General features: G+C 27.9%; 1 protein-coding gene across 3 annotated transcripts in view; it reads right to left on the bottom strand.

Annotated features, from left to right (window-relative positions):
* The window catches only part of LOC107446007 (uncharacterized), a 33,217-nt gene that overhangs the window by 766 nt on the left and 13,756 nt on the right, over positions 1–18,695 (bottom strand). For 2 of the 3 annotated variants that reach the window (XM_016060538.3, XM_043050473.1), the window contains 8 exons: positions 13,287–13,359; positions 12,283–12,380; positions 11,375–11,412; positions 9,457–9,606; positions 8,293–8,373; positions 7,442–7,561; positions 2,736–2,882; positions 227–332 (listed from right to left, as the gene is read on the bottom strand). In XM_016060538.3, the coding sequence (XP_015916024.1) occupies positions 227–332; positions 2,736–2,882; positions 7,442–7,561; positions 8,293–8,373; positions 9,457–9,606; positions 11,375–11,412; positions 12,283–12,380; positions 13,287–13,359 (813 nt within the window). The remainder of the gene's footprint in view (positions 1–226; positions 333–2,735; positions 2,883–7,441; positions 7,562–8,292; positions 8,374–9,456; positions 9,607–11,374; positions 11,413–12,282; positions 12,381–13,286; positions 13,360–18,695) is intronic. The other variant, XR_001584340.3, reaches the window with a different exon arrangement.

The following is an 18,695-nucleotide window of genomic DNA, read 5'->3' as shown; positions in this document are numbered from 1 at the left end:
TTTATTTATTTTTCTCTTTGTGTTACTCAATAAATGTTTTCACATCAAGTTCCGAAAAATTGAAATCATACATGCAATATTCACCAAAAATATTTTTGTTTTGTTAAAAAAAAACATGAATTGCAAAATTTTCTTTGTGATTTGTTGAGAGAAATTAATTTAGATTTATGGAGCTTACCAAATAATATTTATATAAAAAAAATCTAACTCTTTAAGATTAACACACCTCAATTTTTTTTAACATTTCAGCTGCCTCTATATTTTCTGGAAGAATTTTCAAAGCAGTACTTGCAGCTCTCTTTGAATTTTCTAATTCTTTCCTCTTTAATAACCTGTAAAAAACAAGACTAAGAATGAAACAATGTATTGTGAAAGTGTTGTTTGCATTTGTTAAAATACAAACTAAGGAAGGTGCCCGCAAACTAAGGAAATGGTCAAATACCTTCGGGATTGATCTTGGATCAAAATTCAAAAAATAAACTAGTGAAATGTTTTTTTTAAAAAAATACACTTAACAATGTCAACTACTCCTTGATAAGGCCATGTTTGACATGGCCTGGTTTTGCAGGCAGGATTTTAAGGTCAGTAGGCAGGATTTTTTTTTTTTTGTGCAATCAATCTTGCAACCTGTTTTTATCAATTTGCAATTATAGCACCATCTGTGAAAAAAAAATGCAAAACCCCATGCGCCCAATGTCGATTCATTTCTGCAGAATCCAAATCTGCAAGAAAGAATGTGGTTTCTAATTATGATTTTAAAAGTTTCCCCTAGTAGGTGAATTTGGGAATATAGATAGGTATAGTTGAAAACAACTCGTGGAAATATTTTTTATATGTACTTTCAGAACTTTAGTACAATGCATTTTTTTTAAAGACACTTGCTTATTTCCATAATTCTTGGACACTCTATAGAAAAAACTCTCTTTTCACATTTTCCATAATTTACAAATAGTTGCAGTGACATAAAATTTATCTTGTTATACATTAACATCAATGTATAACAAGTTACATGTTAAACATTAACATGTTAAAACATTTAATGCTCAGACAGAAAAGTGATCCGATACTTCCTAACCATGTTTAATATACAGAAAATTATTCATGCAGAATTTCCAAATTTATTAAATAACTAACTTTATTTTTTATTGTTTCATTTTGTCATTGAAATTTTTTTTTATTGAACTTAGATGCCAAATTTTAAGTTTATAAGAGTTTTGTTAAAACTGGCACATTAATTTAAATTTAAGATTGCAGAAGCACATTTTTCCAAGAAGTCTTTCAGATATAAAAGTTTGCAGATATCTTTCCGCTTATAATCTCTCCTATTTTTTGGGGGGGGGGCTGTTATTGAGTGTCACCATGCGAATACGTAATTTTTATTAGATTCAGTGTAAAGAAAAATTATCAGCCATTGACTTTTCAATATTTTTTCTATTGTATTGACTATAGTGTTTTAAAAATGTATTAACTACAGTCAATTCGCTATAACTCGAAGTACGATAACTCGAATATTACTATAACTCGATTTTTTTATGAGGTCCCGACCCTTTTATTTTCAATTTCATGTTAATTATTCTCGATTACTCAAATTTTACTCCCTTTAACTTGATTTTCTTTGGATCTTTTAAAGCAAGAAAAAAAACCTAGGAGCTGATATCTTGCCCCTTCCTTTGCAACACACACACAATGTCTTTCGCACTCTTCATGGAGAAGCTAAAGCTGTCCCTCTTGAAGTATGTGAACAGTGGTTAAATGAAACGTTACCAAATTTACTTCAAGGATACAGTTAAAATGATGTTTTCAATATTGATGAAATGGGTTTATTTTTTAAATGTCTTCCAAATAAGACTATGATGTTTAAGGATGAAAACTGCTCAGGGGGTAAAATGAGCAAGGAACGTTTGACTGTCCTAGTTGGAGGAAATGCGTCTGGGACAGAGAAATTGCCCTTACTTGTTATCGGAAAATACCGAAATCCCCGATGTTTCAAGAATGTAAAAACGTATCCTTTGGATTACAAGTCTAACAAAAAGTTTTGGGTGACATCAGTTTTATTTGAAGACTATGTAAGAAAATTGGATCGGAAATTCTTCACTAGAAAAAGAAAAGTGATACTCTTCATGGATAAATGCACAGCGCATAGTGATCTACCTAATTTGAAAGCAGTGAACTTGCAGTTTCTCCCGCCAAACACAACAGCAAAGTTGCAGCTGATGGACCGGGGTATCACAGTGCTTCAAACAGTTTTATCGCAAATTGCTTGTCAGAAAAATGATCTTAAATATTGTAAGCATTTAGAGGATTTGTAATTAATAAGCATTAATTAAATGATCCGACAATATTTTGAAAGTTTAAAACCGAAACTAAGGGTAAGTCGAACTTCCGATATGTCGAAGTTTTTCGTCAGTCCTATCAGCTTCGAGTTATCGTGAATTCACTGTATTTCAAAATTTAATTATTTAAATGAATTAATTTGCCTGTTTTAAAATACAGATTTTAAATTCAACAAGTTTAAAAAACGGTACTTAAAATTTTGAACATTTTTCAGAATCGGTTTGGTTTGAAACATTTTAAGCGCCGATGCATGACACTTTTGACAATTTCAGAACAAATATGTGCACACCAGTTGAACTGTTGTTGATATATTTTACGAAAAGCAACCAAACTTATATGTCATGATTAATAGGTTAAAAAATCTGCAACTTAATTAATATTCAATATTTAAAAAAATGTACCCTTTTGATCGATATAAAAATATCTTCGACAGACACTGTTTGGATTCTTGAGCACTAGGATTTAAATGAAGAGCTGTTTCAAAGTCAGCCACAGCTTTGAAGAGTAGTGATCCCCTCCTCTTACGTCCTTTACACATGCCGAGATACCTAAAAAAATAATTAATAAATAAATAATAAATACACAATTTTTCATAACTAAGCAGTTAAAAATTTTAAATATAAATTAAAATTGTTTTAAAAAATTTAAAAGCACCCTATAACTTCAAAAATATGGATTTTTGAACAGTACTGAAAAATCCACATTTCAGATACTTCAAACCAATAGAAATATCAATGTTACAAAGTAAAAATTGAAGAAAAAATTCACTTAATATCATTGTTATTTTTGAGCATTGTTTGGAGCAGATTTTCTGAAATCTTATCCTTTTTAATTGTACAACAGTAATACATAATACTTTTAAAGTAATTACTTTTAAAGCAATAAATTTCTCATGAAAAGCATAAAAATTTCAAATAATGACTTGAAAATCAAGAAATAACTTGAATAAGAAGAGAAGAATAAATAAGAAGTTGAAAGGTTATAAAGAAGTAATGAACTTACTTAAAAGCTAATAATTTGCAATCAATATAAAAAATTTTAATAGGAAAAAATAAATGCTTTAATGAAAAATGAATAAAAACACTTATTTATTTAAAATATTTGGAAAATTTGGTTTGAACATTCTTTTTTTTCCTCCGTGCAAACAATAAAATTTCAACATTTGTAACAGAATGTTGAATTTTCTGTAAATTCGTTAAAAAAGTTCTAAAAATAAAAAAATTCTAATATCTAGCCTTCTAGAATTTCTAAAAAAAATTCTAAACATTTCAAAAATCATTAAAGTTTCTCATGTTTTCAAAGGCTTCAAGCCACAGTGCAAATGTTGGTACTGATTGTGGTTCCCTTTTTTTTTAATTGCCTCTATCAGTATCACTTTTCATTTTTTCAACTTCCGCAATCATTTCTTAAGTTGACAATCTAACAAGTTTCAACATTTTCATAAAGTGAAGCATAAACATCAAGCATGATGTTTGAGACGTTTTCCTGAAACTGCCAACAGTTCCTCATTTTCTTCTTAATCATCAGATGTTACTGTTTTTCTTATAAAAATGAAATAACTTCATTTTATTTCTTTTTGTTTTAAATATTAGTAGAATTTATGAATGATAGATGTGGGAATCAGTTAGTTTAAAAAATTATCCTGGATGCTATTGACCATGGATTTCCATCAACTATTATTGGCTCAAGCTACAGAAAATTAATCAAGCAATACAGCAACCTCTTATACGAACTTTAACAATTTTATTATTGATATGTATCAGTCAAAAATCAGACTCGTAATTGCTAAGATTTCTAATAGGTTTAAGCAAACTTACGTGAGGAATAAATCCTAGACTATGTCAACCTTCATCTAGCAAAGGGTACCTCAAGATCGAGTCGAGTTAACATGTCTTGAATACAAGTGATTTGGTATTTAATATTTTTAGTGGTAGTTACACCACAGGGGAATTAATCTTAGACTATGTCAATCTTCATCTATCAAAGAGTACCTCAAGTTAGAATCGAGTTAACATGTCTTATATACTAGTGATTTGGTATTTAATATTTGTAGTGGTAGTTACACCACAGGGGAATTAATCTTAGACTATGTCAATCTTCATCTATCAAAGGGTACCTCAAGTTAAAATCGAGTTAACATGTCTTATATACTAGTGATTTGGTATTTAATATTTATAGTGGTAGTTACGCCACATTTAAAAACCTTTCGCCACTTGTTTGTCTCTTTACTTTTCTACTGTCAATTTGTTTTTAAACACAGAGAAAACTTCTTGTTTACACGAAGTCCAGCAAAAAGCTACCATATCTTAAAACACAGTAACAATACAAACGAAAAACAATACAGGAAAAATACTTTTATTTCTGAACAACAAATAGTATGCCATTTTACATTACTTGGTTAAAAAATTATGCAAGATAAATGGAGCCCTTCATTGTTAACACACAAATAAAGTCTTTTCCAACTACTACCTCCTTAAGTGCTTGCAGAAGGTCGGCTAGACGATTTTCTTTTCAGTGCAGAAAATGTTTTCCATCCAAATCGAAGTCAAATAGCTTGTTGAGTAGTAATCACATAACAAACATTGCAAAGATATTCCTCCACAGCAAACGCACCATATTTACCACGCAACATCATTCCGACTGATGAAAATAGCACATTTACTGTTATCTATTGATTGAATAGTTTTTCTATCTGGAACAGAATCCTATTGGCTAAGTTTAAACTGAATGTGAAATGCTCGTTAAATTATAATAATGACACAACTGCCATTAGCAATAGATTCGTCTACATCAAATGCACTATGCTCACCCAACCAGGATGTTTCAAAAATAGCACATATACTCTGCAGTGCAGTTGAAAGAACAATCTAAGTACTTCAGGATAGATTTCGAGAAAAATGACTTGACAACTATTTTCTTTTTAAAGAGAATGCCATGAACACTAAAATTGAATTTCACATAGAACACAATTCATTTTTGAAAAAATATTTTTTGCAATATGTAGCTTATAGATAACTAATATTTAAACATCACAATTTACAATTTTTTGTTGCTTACATTTATTTTTCTATCACACTGTAGTACTACTATCAATCGATAGCTCCTGTACTGCCATATCCCTAACACAACTCACAAAGTGTCACCTACAATCCTTAAATGTAGTAATCTTTCCGCCAGACCTGGTAAAACCGAAACAATAGTAAGTCCATTTTAGTACTTTGCCTATATCACTTTTTACTTTTAATTATTTACTTGTGTTTGGTCTTATTCGATTTTGCATTTAACAAAAAAATACGTAAGAAATAATGCTTCACTCATTTAGGTAACAATGTTAGGTGTATAAAACCATTATAAATTCTAAATTGTTTGTTCAATCATTTCTTATTTCAATTCATTCAATTTAGTATTGAATATCTACATTTGAAACAGTACCTAATTTGCCTATATTGCAACTAAATAGAAATATAAAATGTGAAAATAAGTAAGCCAAAAACAGTATTAACTGATACAATTAGTGTAAAACAATTAATGTAATAATATGATTTTAGTCTTGTTTTATGTAATTGACTGCAATATAATTTACTTCCAGTTTTGATATTAAGAATAAAGCTTTAATATATATGGTTTAATTCTGGATAAATTGATTAATGACATGATTAATTATTGACAATCTTCCCTTCAATATTTAAAAAAAAAAACACACAAATTTTTTTCTGCTGAAAGGAACAAAAAACTGTTCAAATTGAATCTACAATATTACTTGATAAAAATAACAAAATATTGGTAACAATGCCAGGTGCATAAAATCATTATAAATTCTAAACTGTTTGTTCAATCATTTCTTTTTTCATTGAATTCAATTTAAGATTGATTAAGACCAACATTTGAAACAGTACCTAATTTGCCTACTTTGCAACTAGATAGAAATATAAGATGCGAAAATAAGTAAGTCAAATACAGTAGATTTATACATAAAAGTCCATGTAACTTTTTAACTACTAGGTCAGGGATGGCGAACCAATGGCACGCATTATATTTACGGCATGAGACACAATATTTTGGGCACGCCACCGATCACAATTGCTATTGCACCATGAATTGTACTTACACAAATGTTATTACACTATGAAGCATATGTAACAATTAAATTAAAATTTACAAAAAACAAATATTAATAAAAAGATTAATTAATGCTAAAAAAAAACAATAACCATAAAAAACAAGCTAACAATAAATAACTAGCAAAACATCAACAGTCCTGCTTAAACTAATATTTTACAACCTAATATAAGCTACTTGTCATTTAATCTGTAATAACAGAAGTCCCACTGATATTACTTTATGTTGAATTACGCTTAAAACTGAGACATTGCAAAATTCATTTTCTTTTCAATGTAAATAAAGAGCTTTGAGTTGATAGTATTTAGCATTATTTTCCCAAAAATCATGAAGTCAAAATTATTTGACGGCACGTCTGTGATTTCATTAAACAATTTTTTAGAAAAAATGGCACGTTGGTGTATAAAGGTTCGCCACCCCTGTACTAGGCCTACTGACTTGCAACTGTCTAAATCGATTCTGTGAAACAAAATACATGTTAAATAGTTATCAACTTGTCTTGGTAGCTGTGTAAGGAGCAATAAATACAAAATTGTACTTTTGTAATTAAAACCCATATAGCGTCAAAACTATTGATATCGTGGTTGGTCACAACCATTTCAGGGTGAAAGAATGCATATGAAATAATACCTCATTTGTCTAAATACCATTAAATAAAATCTGCACCCTTTTATGTCAAAACAAAACACTGTATTTTATATGATTCTTATGAAAACTAAATGACACCTTGATAATAAACAAATCCCAATAAGTCCTGGTTTGTTATCTTGAATGAATGGATTTATCCCTTTTTATAGCTTAATTTGACTGAACTGTTTGTTTTGATTTCAAAAAGAACATGGACTTTTGTAATCCCTCAATATCACTTTATGTAACAGCCACCACAAAAAGAAAAATACATAATTAATAGTTATTCTAAATAAAGAATATAAAGAATTTCATTTTATGCATATTAAAAATTTAAATAGTAAAAATAACTCATGCTTACATTTTACCTCGTAATTCATAAAGTTTGTAATTTTCGGGCCAGCAACTTGCACTCTTTTCAAATTCTTCAATAGCAGTGTGGATCTCAAATTTCTCTGCAAATTTTTTAGCTTCTTCTAGACTGCAAAAGATTAAAATGTATAAATATGCATTACAAAGAGAACTCACTAAAGTCTAGAACCATCCTTTTAATTCTCCAATAGCTACAGCTTTACTTATACAATTGGTGTATAGAAGATTTTTTACTCTACAAGTCGTATGCATCAATCATTTTGTGCATCAATGTGAAAAGCATCTTTGGGATTTTTTATTAAACTATCAATAATCTGAGCCGCGATAGCTCAGGAGATAGAGCGTTCACCTTCCAATGAGATGGACTGGGTTCGAATCTTAGTAATAGTTGGTCGATATGAATCCACATGCGGCTTGCACCGACCACAGTGCTAGACGGATCATAGGTTAGAGTCCCCTTGCCATCAGGCTAACTGAGGGAGGTTTTCCTCTCGAAGTCCTCCACGGAGGCAAATTTCTCCCAACACTTGGTCCAGGTGTTCCCTTGTCTTCTGGACTGAGTTAAAAATTACAAGGCTACATAGTTGAATATTGGTAGTCGTAAACCCAAAATTGGGTCGGCTGTTCAACGTTGGCAATAAAATATAAAATAAAACTATAAGTAGATCTGCCAGGTGGAACAGACAGTCTATATGGCATTGTCTTAATAGATATGACATTGTGAATTATATTGATATGACATTGTAAAAGCATTGACACTAGCTGTTTCATCATAATTATTTTTTTTAAAAAAAGAAGTTATCATTGATTGTAACTAATAAAATAAAAAACAATCCTTACTGATTTTGTGCATCAATGTGAATAGCTTCTTTGGCATTGTTTATTAAACTATCAGTAGATCTGCCAGGTGGAACAGATAGTCTATAAAGAAATATACAAATATATATATATGCATAGTTTTCCACAAGCAATATCAAAATTATTTGAGGAAGATAATACCTGAAAAGACAGATTAACTTCACTGTTATCAAATTTAAAAAAAAAAAAAAAAAAAAAAAAAAAAAAAAAAAAAAAAAAAAAAAAANTTTTTTTTTTTTTCATGATAAATAAAAAGTTTGAACCGAATAATCCACAACATTAAATTTAATCCAGAAAAGAAAAATAGGTTGCAATTTTAAAAAGGAAAAAAAAAAGGTATAAATTACTTTTATATTGAATTGGAATAGTACATCAGAATAAAGTTTGAATAAAGTGAATGTAATACTTGTAGAAAATATAACAGTACGTAACAATTATATAGGAATTTAAATCAATATATTCCTGTACACATGCTTAACATTGATCATTACAACATATTACTTAATGTATATAATCACAAAAAATACAAAAAACTAAGCTGGATGAAATTGCTTTATAATCAAATCTCTTAAGCAATTTTCGATTTAAAGAAGTAAACTCAGTCACAATTATAGACAATATTTCATTAAAAAAAAAGATGTTAAAATTTCAGTTGAAAACATTTGTATCAACAAAATTTTACTGACAACTCAACTTATTTATTAACTCTAATTTTAATAAGTATTTTCACAAACGATTTCCGCAAGACAAGTAAAATACAATTACAATTTAAAAAGATATTTTTTTTACATTTTCCTATCGATGTAGACCAAAATTCTAGATAGAATAAAATAACAAAATGAACAAACAAAATTCTAGATAAAAAAACATTTATTTCTCCAATCCTTATAACAATTCCTCTCAAAAGTCATTTAAAAAATTTAAACAATGTTTGTGACTGTATACATGATCAATTAATAGTAGCTTAAGCTGCCATCCAACCTAATAATAATCAATGTTATGCTGCTCATGACATAAATAATGGAACCATAAAAAAAAACTTACAACTTTATTAAAAACAAGCACTATAAAATTCAATGCATAATTTTTAATTATTTTGAATGAATAAATCAAAATGCAAGAAAAAAATAAAATTAATAAACTTACCCATCTCTAGTGGAGCAAAAGGAATATATTCTATAAGGGTCAATCCCCAAAGATTCTATTTGCTTTTTGAAATCACTATTGTGGTAAAAATGAGGATGACTTCGTAAGTAATTGCTATAGCAAGAAAATTTCTGAGTCTTTTTAAAAGATCTGGAACAAAAATATATTTAAAAATTAATGAATTTTACAACATAAGAAATGAATAAAAATAATTAACACCTTTTTAGCTATCAGAAGATCAAAATGATAAAGAGAAAAAAGTATGGCATTTAACACCACTAAATAAATCACTAAATATGAACACTTATTTTCAAAAAAATGCCCACCGTTCACCATTTTTACTATAATTTATAACAAAAAGTTTCATTATTTTTTACGCATATGTATTTTTTTTTAAAAATTTAATACAATAAGATCTATCAAAATACTTTTTAGAAATTAAATTATAATACATTTAAAAAATAACCGAAAATATTAAGTAACTAGAAGACAAAAACTGTTGATGCTTTCCTTAACTACTTGCACAGTTACATAGTACAACACCCCTTTTGACCTTTGAATAAAAAAATTATGCATTTTGATGTAAAAATAATGCTCTATTTGTGCCATTTCCATAACAAATTTTCTGAATATATTATTATTATGACACACAAATTACAAATAGCACATTTAAATAATCTCTTTTTAATGAGTTTTAAATTTACATAAATTTTTTGGGCAGTTTTTGCTACAATTTTGCCATCTTTTTATTTTTTTCCTTCGTTTTATTATTTTATTACAACACGTCAAATTAGAAAAATGGAGGAATACGCAAATTTCAGAAGTTTTGCTCATTTTATAACTGATTTATAGAGTACAAATATTTAAGAATAAGTTTTTTTAAATGGAAAAAAATTACATATTAAAATTACATTAGTCTTCCTTTGAGATAAAAAAAACATCTACAGTTGTAATTAATTATTATATGCGAAAATAAATAATCAACAAAATAAATGAAGTTAGGGACGATAATTTCAAACAGGAAATATTGCTCTTAACTACCAGAATCGCTAACTTTCATCTGATGTGACACGAATTTGCATGAAATCAATTTCATTATTAGACAACAGATGAGCTGAACTCAAGCTAGGTTACTTTTTAGTTTTAACCATAAAATAATTTCTCCCATTGATAAAAAACACACCAACAATTATTTATTAAATTTAAAAATGAATGACCACCAAAATGTATAAAGTTAGGTGAGATAGCTTTCAAGTAATGAAGCTGTGAACTATTTGCATACATAATAAAAAGAATATATATAATATGTAATAAAAAGGATATACAGGGCTGCCAACTTTCTATGCTTTTTGTACAAATTTATTCCAGTTCTACCCAAGATTATGCTTTAATGTATTATTTTTCATTCCTTTGAACTTATTTTCCACACCACTACATATGAATTATTTAAAAGTTCATACGCAACGTCACTTTGTTCCAGGTCCTTCGTGGTGAAGCTTTTAAAATGATGGCAAATTACCAAAAATTCTGAAAGCTTTGGTTTTAAAATGTCTACCACTCTATAAAATATTCTGCAAAAAGCATGGTAGTTGACAGGCCTGGATATATAATAAAGAGAAAATATAATAAAAAAAGATATATAATAAAAAAGATATATAATAAAAAGGATATATATTAAAAAGAATATATGATAAAAAAGGATATATAATAAAAAAGATATATTGCATAGATAATAATTATTGTCAATTTAAGGCCAAGAGAGAAACATTACAGAACAAACTCCTTGTTTTGAAAACCAAATTTAGTTTAGTGAAAATTCCCCAGCAAGTAAATGTTATAAATAACAGTGATCCATTGAGAGAAAAAAAAGTAAAGAGTTCAATAAAATAATACAATCAAGTATTTACTTCAAACTTACTTGAGAAAAGGTGGCATATCCTCATAAGACACAATACCCTAGTCAAAGAAAATAAATAACTCAGAAAAGTTTATTAAATAAATAAATCAATAACTTAAAACTTTCTGTAGTAAGTTATGTGATACTATTTTAACATAACATCTAGCAATAAATTTATTATAAAAGTTATAATAATTACAAAATATATTTACTAGATAAATAACTTAGAAAATAACTTTAACTTTAGTATGTTTACCAATTTTCTGCATGATGTCTTGTAGTTTTGAAAAAATAATTTATTTGACAAAAAGGGTTAGACAATAGATCCAAACAAACATGTACAAAAAATAAAGAGCTATAAATGTCAAATATACACTATTTTGACATTAGTTTTGAGTATATCAAGCTTTTTTTGATAAGTCCAGGTCTAAGAATAATTAAATTTATATATTTTAATTAATAAAATTTAACTTACACAATTAGAGTAAAACAATTAATGTAATAATATAATTTTAATCTTGTTTTGTGTAATTGACTGTAATCTAATTTACTTGAAATTTTGATATTAAAAATAAAACTTTAATATATGATTTAATTCTGGATAAATTGATTAATGATATGATTTGATTACTTAGCAACAATCTTCCCTTAAATATTAAAAAAAAAACACACACTTTTTACGGCTGAAAGGGGCAAAACTTTGTTCAAATCAAATCTACAATATTACTTGATAAAAATAACAGAATTTTAATCAATTATTCAAATTTAGATGCAATACAATCGCCAGAATCGACTATACTGAGCTAAGCTATTAATCTATATTTAACACAAGGTAGTGAAAACAATTGGTTTTATTAATAAAAAAGATTACTGAAAACTATAATGCAAATTAATTAATGGAAAGTGTCAAGTTTAATTTTTATACTTGCCAAATTAATAGAGATCCTTTCAGCTGCAGTAAGCCGTAATGAAGCATAATTTGTTGTGACAAATCTTTTTTGTTGCGTAAGTTTGCCTAAGACACAAACTGAAAATTTAAATAGCACAATTTTAATGTTTAAAGATACTGCAAAATCAGAGCGTGCTCTGGTTATAAAAAATATTTACAATTCATTCAAATCAAATGATTAGATACTTTAATCTAATTTGACAAATATAAACACAAAGAAAAAAAATTATGTTCATGGTTGCCCTTACATGAAATAAGATTTTTTAGTGAATAATATGCTAATTTTATAACTTTTGTAAAAGTGCATTAATTATTTATAGATGTTAGTTTATGCATTATCCATTTATAGGAAAAGTTCTATATGCTGTTCAAAATGTCAACAGGCAGAGAAAAACTTTTCAGAGTTTGTCATTTAATTTTTGACAATTTCAAAAATTATCCCACTCTGCTCATAAGTTTGGGCTCATAAATATACGCAAAATATGATAATATTATTTGGTTTTCATAATACTAGGTTGAAAAAATCTCTCAAAATTAAAGATACTTTATTTATTTATTAATTACTTATTTATTTTTGAAATATTCAACATATTTATCCATGTTAAAGCCCAGAATTTCTCAGCAAGATAGTACCCACAATAGGAGTATGGTTATGTTTTAAAAAAAGTTGTCATAAAAAATATGGCTTTCTGGTTCTGGCTGAATCCAATGTTTCAATTTAAACTATTCTTACAATATTTATCTTTTGCATCAATCATTTTTACTTTTTTCAATTTTATCCACGTTTTTCCAAAGCCTTGGAAGAAATAGATTTTTTCCAGACAAAATCCTAATCCTGCCCAGAATATCATAAAACGAGGAGTAAAATAAATTTGATCACGCTGTTTAAAATTTTAATATATCTTAATAACTTTAAGTTAAAATTTACAGTTCTGGGAATTTCTAAAACATGTTAAACAAAAATAATATTAATTAAGCAAATACCTTTAAGCACTTCAGAAGATTTGATTTCATTTCTGTTCAATCGAGTCATTTCCAGATTCTTGAACATATAAACCTAAAAGACAAAATGAAAAAAAAAAAATTCCTTTAAAATAAATAATATGATATAAAATTTTAAAACACAGTTAAGATATTACATATGCAATCAAGTTTTCACAACAAAATGCATTAAAAAAAAATTTACAACAAGAGTTAAAATCTTTAAAATTTCCAAAAACTAGCAGATTATAAAATGGGTCGCATTCATTTCATCGACAATCACTTCATCGACAGGCCGTTCCATCGACACCACTTCATCGACAGGCCATTTCATCGACTAGGTCATTTCGTCGACAGGGTTGTTTCATCGACAGGCCACTTCGTCGACAGGGTCATTTCGTCGACAAGTCATTTCGTCGACAGGGTCATTTCCTCGACAGGGTCATTTCCTCGACAAGGTCATTTCGTCGACAAGGTCATTTCGTCAACAGGGGTCAATTCGTCGACAATATTAAGAAAAGATTATTTTGTAGGCAAAGTCATGCGTAATTTTGAAACTAGTTTTATGATTTTTTACATTAGCACTTCCCTTGCACTTCTTTGTAATTTAGTATATTTCTGATGAAATTTTTTAATCCTAGCCTGATGCAAAATCCTAATAGTATGGTGAGGTTGACAGAAAAAAGCATTTTATTTGAAAATTGCCTACTCCTCTATTCACATCACGTTGCAAAAACGAAACATTAATTGTATTTTACACATTTAATTTGTATATTACAAATTTTTTTTCTAGTCATATTTAACACATTTATTTCTAAGATTAATTTTTAATGTACATTATTGTAGATTAGCATCGCAAAAGCAATTGCAAACCTCGCATTCCCAGTTTATTTTATTCCTTATTTAATTAATTATTTATAATGTTTTGGTGTTTAATATGTATTTTATCCTATATGTTCCCTAAACATTTATAAGTTCTTGTACCGTATAAAATAAACTTTGTTAATGTAAAAAAATAAGAAAAAACTCACAATGGTATGTGATGCAATCGAAATGATATAAAAAATGGTTTCAAATCAGAGGAGGGGAGGAAACTTGTTTAATTGGTTTTTATGATCTAAAACATTTGGGAATAAAACGCAATTTACTACGATATAACAAATAAATTGACTTTTGTGTTTATAATTGAGGAGAGTTATCCATATGCATCTGATTTTATTCTCATTAATGTTTTATTAAAAAAAAGTTTAGCAAACTTGTTTTTTTACTCAAATATTAAAATGTTTTTCTTCTCGATTTGCCAGGGAATAAAAATTTATTTAAATAAATAAAATTTGCAGAGAGAGTATATATTTTAAAGGCCAGCACTAAGGAAAGTCCTTTAAAAAGTGTAATCGGAAATGGAATAGTTTCTAAATATCATATTTGATATGTGTTCTGAAAAAGAAATGTTAATTTTTGTTACCAAAACGAAAAATGTGGAATTTTGAATGTTGATAGAATTTTTTGTGAAATTTTGCCCTTGTGGTTTCTGCTATGCGTGAAAATTTTTATAAATTTTTTTCTCATTTGTAGTCTACTTAACAAACTTGATATTTTAAATATATATACATTTTTTATTTTAATTTTTTCAGTATTTTAGTTTTGAACCTCCTGGCTTGTTCAGGTCGAAAATAATCAAACTTTTGATTGGCGAAAAATCGTGCTAATAGTGGTCAGTAAATGTTTGAAAATTGTGTTTTCATCCTGTTCAGAAAATCAGTAAAAAATTTCAGCAATTATACTAGTAAAAATTGGTCAAATTTTAATTGCAAGATTTTTCTTTTCTTTTTTGTAGAGTAAGAGTTTACGTTTAAATTCCAGGCTTGACTTTCTGTTAATTTTCTTTTAAACAAAATGTGTCTAATTTAAATCCTGCGAAGAAAAAATGAATTAATTCATCATTTATTTACTACTATTAATATTCTTATTAAATTATACTATTATTATTTATTTATAATAATAGTATAATTCAAAAATAGTATAATTTGATAGTATTAGATTAGAATTTAATAATTAATACTATCATTAAATTTACTATTCATAGAAAAAACGCATTTTGTGAGGATCAAACACTAACACTCTTGCGACGTTACGCGTGTACTTCTTTTTGGTAAGGTGAGTAGCACTTTAAATATTGTAGGAATCTACAATCACCTCGGTAAATACCTTAACATCAAGTTTGCATTCCTATTGTTCTTCGAAATCTCTAATAGTAGTAACGAAACTAAGACTCAGTTCGATTGTTCGAATAAGCATATTCCTGTCCTAATGTTAAAGATGCTGAACAAAAGGTTTAATTAAGCAATTAAAGTGAATTTAGTGCAATTAAAGCAATTAAAGTGAACATTAAGAAATTACTTTTCCATTATAAAAAACCTAGAGTTTTTTTTCTACTTATGCAGATATAATAATTATGTCTATGACTATTTTAATTTCTGTGAGAATTCGACTGAAGTCTATGTTTTTGTTAAAATTTATGTAAAAATTTTGAAAATTTTTACAGCAATGAATTTAGCTTTCCCCTCCTTGAAATAGTGTCTAAATGTTCATTGCAATATATTTTTATTACTTTTAATTCTAAAAATATATTTTATTAATTTGATATCAAAAACAATTTGATTGCTAACGTCACACTATATTAACTGTTGACCACGGTCCAGATATAATGCTTGGTAATGTTCTGAAGGCAATCCTTACCTATCTCGAAAATAAGTGTCGAGCTATTACGATTTAGATATAGAAAAGTAGATTTCGATGCATCAACCGTTTAAACGCTTCTCAACTACCTATGAATTAATTTAAAAAGCGAACTTCTTTTAGTCCAATTGGAACACTGCACAGCCATAAAGAATTTTACTTTAGTATAAAATTTCAATAATTGCATTTTTCTAATTAATAATAGAAAATATATAGATTAAATCTCTAAAATAGTTTCAGAATTACGCATGACACCATGAACGAAATGACCCTGTCGACGAAATGACTTGTCGACGAAATGACCCTGTCGATGAAATTACCTTGTCGACGAAATGACCCTGNGCGTACATTGTGCATATAACTATTTTTTTGTACATCCACACATTACACGCGCATAAGTATTAATAAAGTATGTTGTTATTCAAGTACATACGTACGTTGTAGATAAGTACATACGTACGTTGTACATAAGTACATACGTACGTTGTACATAAGTACATACGTACGTTTTACATAAGTACATACGTACGTTTTACATAAGTACATACTTTGCGTGTACATATATCGATGTACATATAAATGTACATGCATGCATTTTATTTATGTAACTATGTGCATATATTGTGCCTTTAAACAACATTCTTACATATTGTACGTAAATACGTACAATTTCATATACATACGTACGTTGTATATATGTGCTATTATCGAAAATTTATACAATGTATGTACTTAAGTACATAAAAACGTATACATATTATTTTCATATACGTTCATACATATATTGCCTGTGTATACGAACATACAAAACATTGCATTTGCATACAGACTACCATACATGTGTGCATCACACCCATTCTATAAATACATAATTATGTGTACTAAGCATTTACGTTTTGTATTATGTATATTACAATATAATTATGTATATCATACATACAAACAACATTTGTGCAAACATAGCTCCAACGTTTGTGCATTGCCAGATTGCAAAGAATGAAATCTTGTTAGGAAAATATTTTAAATCATTCTTGAAAAATTTCCCGTTCATGTAAGTTCATTTGAATTCGCTACTCGCTTTATAGAATATGCTTTATGTTTCATTCTGTTTTTTCTTTATATTTTATTTTCTGTTTTTACGTGTTATTTTTACTTATTGTGTTCTATTTTATATGTTGTAATTTTTTTTTGTAAAATTCGTTGAGTGCTCCTCACACTATTGTATTGATATATTTTGCTTTGGTTATATTGATACAATATTAGAAAGCACTCTTTTTCGTGGATATAATCGTGTGTACTGATGAAGAATCTTTTATTTTCCCGATTTTTTAAAATTTTTGTCCTTTTCTTCGGATTGTTTTTTTTCTTCCGGTTTCTTGTTATTTTTATTTCAATTATTATTCCCCCCCCCTTCTTTCCTTGTTCTGTAATTTTTCCCTTGTTTTCTCTACATTTTGAACTTATTTTATGAGCTCTATCTACTTGCAGCTTATACGCAATAAATAAAACTTTCTTTTTTTTGTTATTTTTATTATTCAACTTTTGTGTTTTCGAACTTCGCAATTCTGCGGTTTTAGCACAAAAAATTGGTAATTTCAACGAGGGAGTAACAATGCAGAATGTTAGGGTACCGAAATTAAAAATAGTTCCTAAAACGTAAAATAAAAACTGCTTGCTCTTGTGCTTCAGGCAATAATACTTTTTCTTTTAACTATGAGTATAAGTAGAGTAAGTAATGACTTTTAAAGAGACAGTTCAAATAAAATACTAAAGCTTACAAGAAAAGAAAAGTTATTACAACAAATTGACTGTTTTGCTTTACAGTCTTGGACCATTAGCAATGCTACTTTGGAAAACAAAGCACAAAAAAAAAACAACACTACTCTATTTTTTTTAAATTACAGAATAAGATCGTTATAAGTTTTTTCACCTACAGTAGAGAAATCTGTTTTTTTTCCTTCTTTTTTTTAAATGTAATGAAGCATGATCAAATAAGACCCTATGTGTTTTTAATTTGAAATAAAAATAAAACGATCAATGTTATGAAATAGATTTTTATTAAGTACTAGCCGCCTGAGGCGGCCAGCTGTCCGCCACGCTAAAGGTTTTCACAAATAAAGTTTTTTAAAACATAGCAGGAAATCTGAAGATTAGTGGACAATTAAAGTGTTCCTGTCCTGCAATTTCGTCTTCATATCCAGATGAACAGCGACAAATATATCAAAGCGAAGCGTTCTATTTACGTATCGAATATGTTGCCACATTTTTAATACAAAAGTTAAACTTTTTTCCACTTTTATAAATGTAAACTAATGTGAACCTTACAATTAAATTATTAATTCCTTCGTATATTATTGGTTTAAGTTGTCGAAAATTAATATTTCAATTAAAAGGTTCGCATTAGCATCCATTTATAAGAGTGGAGAAAAGTATATGCATTTTTTAATTCGCGATCGCAACGAGCTATAGGGGGCGTTGTTGTATGAGACTAATACCTGCGATTTCTATATGAACAGTCATTCAGTTACTCTAGAGACGTCGTTAATGTAGCACGTAGCATTGCAACGTTCCTTCTTTATTGTGGCTAATTAAATTTAAAAAAGAAAAATGCTTGATATTCTTTCTTATGCAAACGAAAACAAAATGGTATCTCTTTTTATTAGAGAAGGAATA

This window comes from Parasteatoda tepidariorum, chromosome 10 (assembly GCF_043381705.1).
Source record: "Parasteatoda tepidariorum isolate YZ-2023 chromosome 10, CAS_Ptep_4.0, whole genome shotgun sequence".
Taxonomy (NCBI): domain Eukaryota; kingdom Metazoa; phylum Arthropoda; class Arachnida; order Araneae; family Theridiidae; genus Parasteatoda; species Parasteatoda tepidariorum.
The sequence above is the reverse complement of the archived record's forward strand: the minus strand, read 5'-3'. Positions and strand labels throughout refer to the sequence as shown.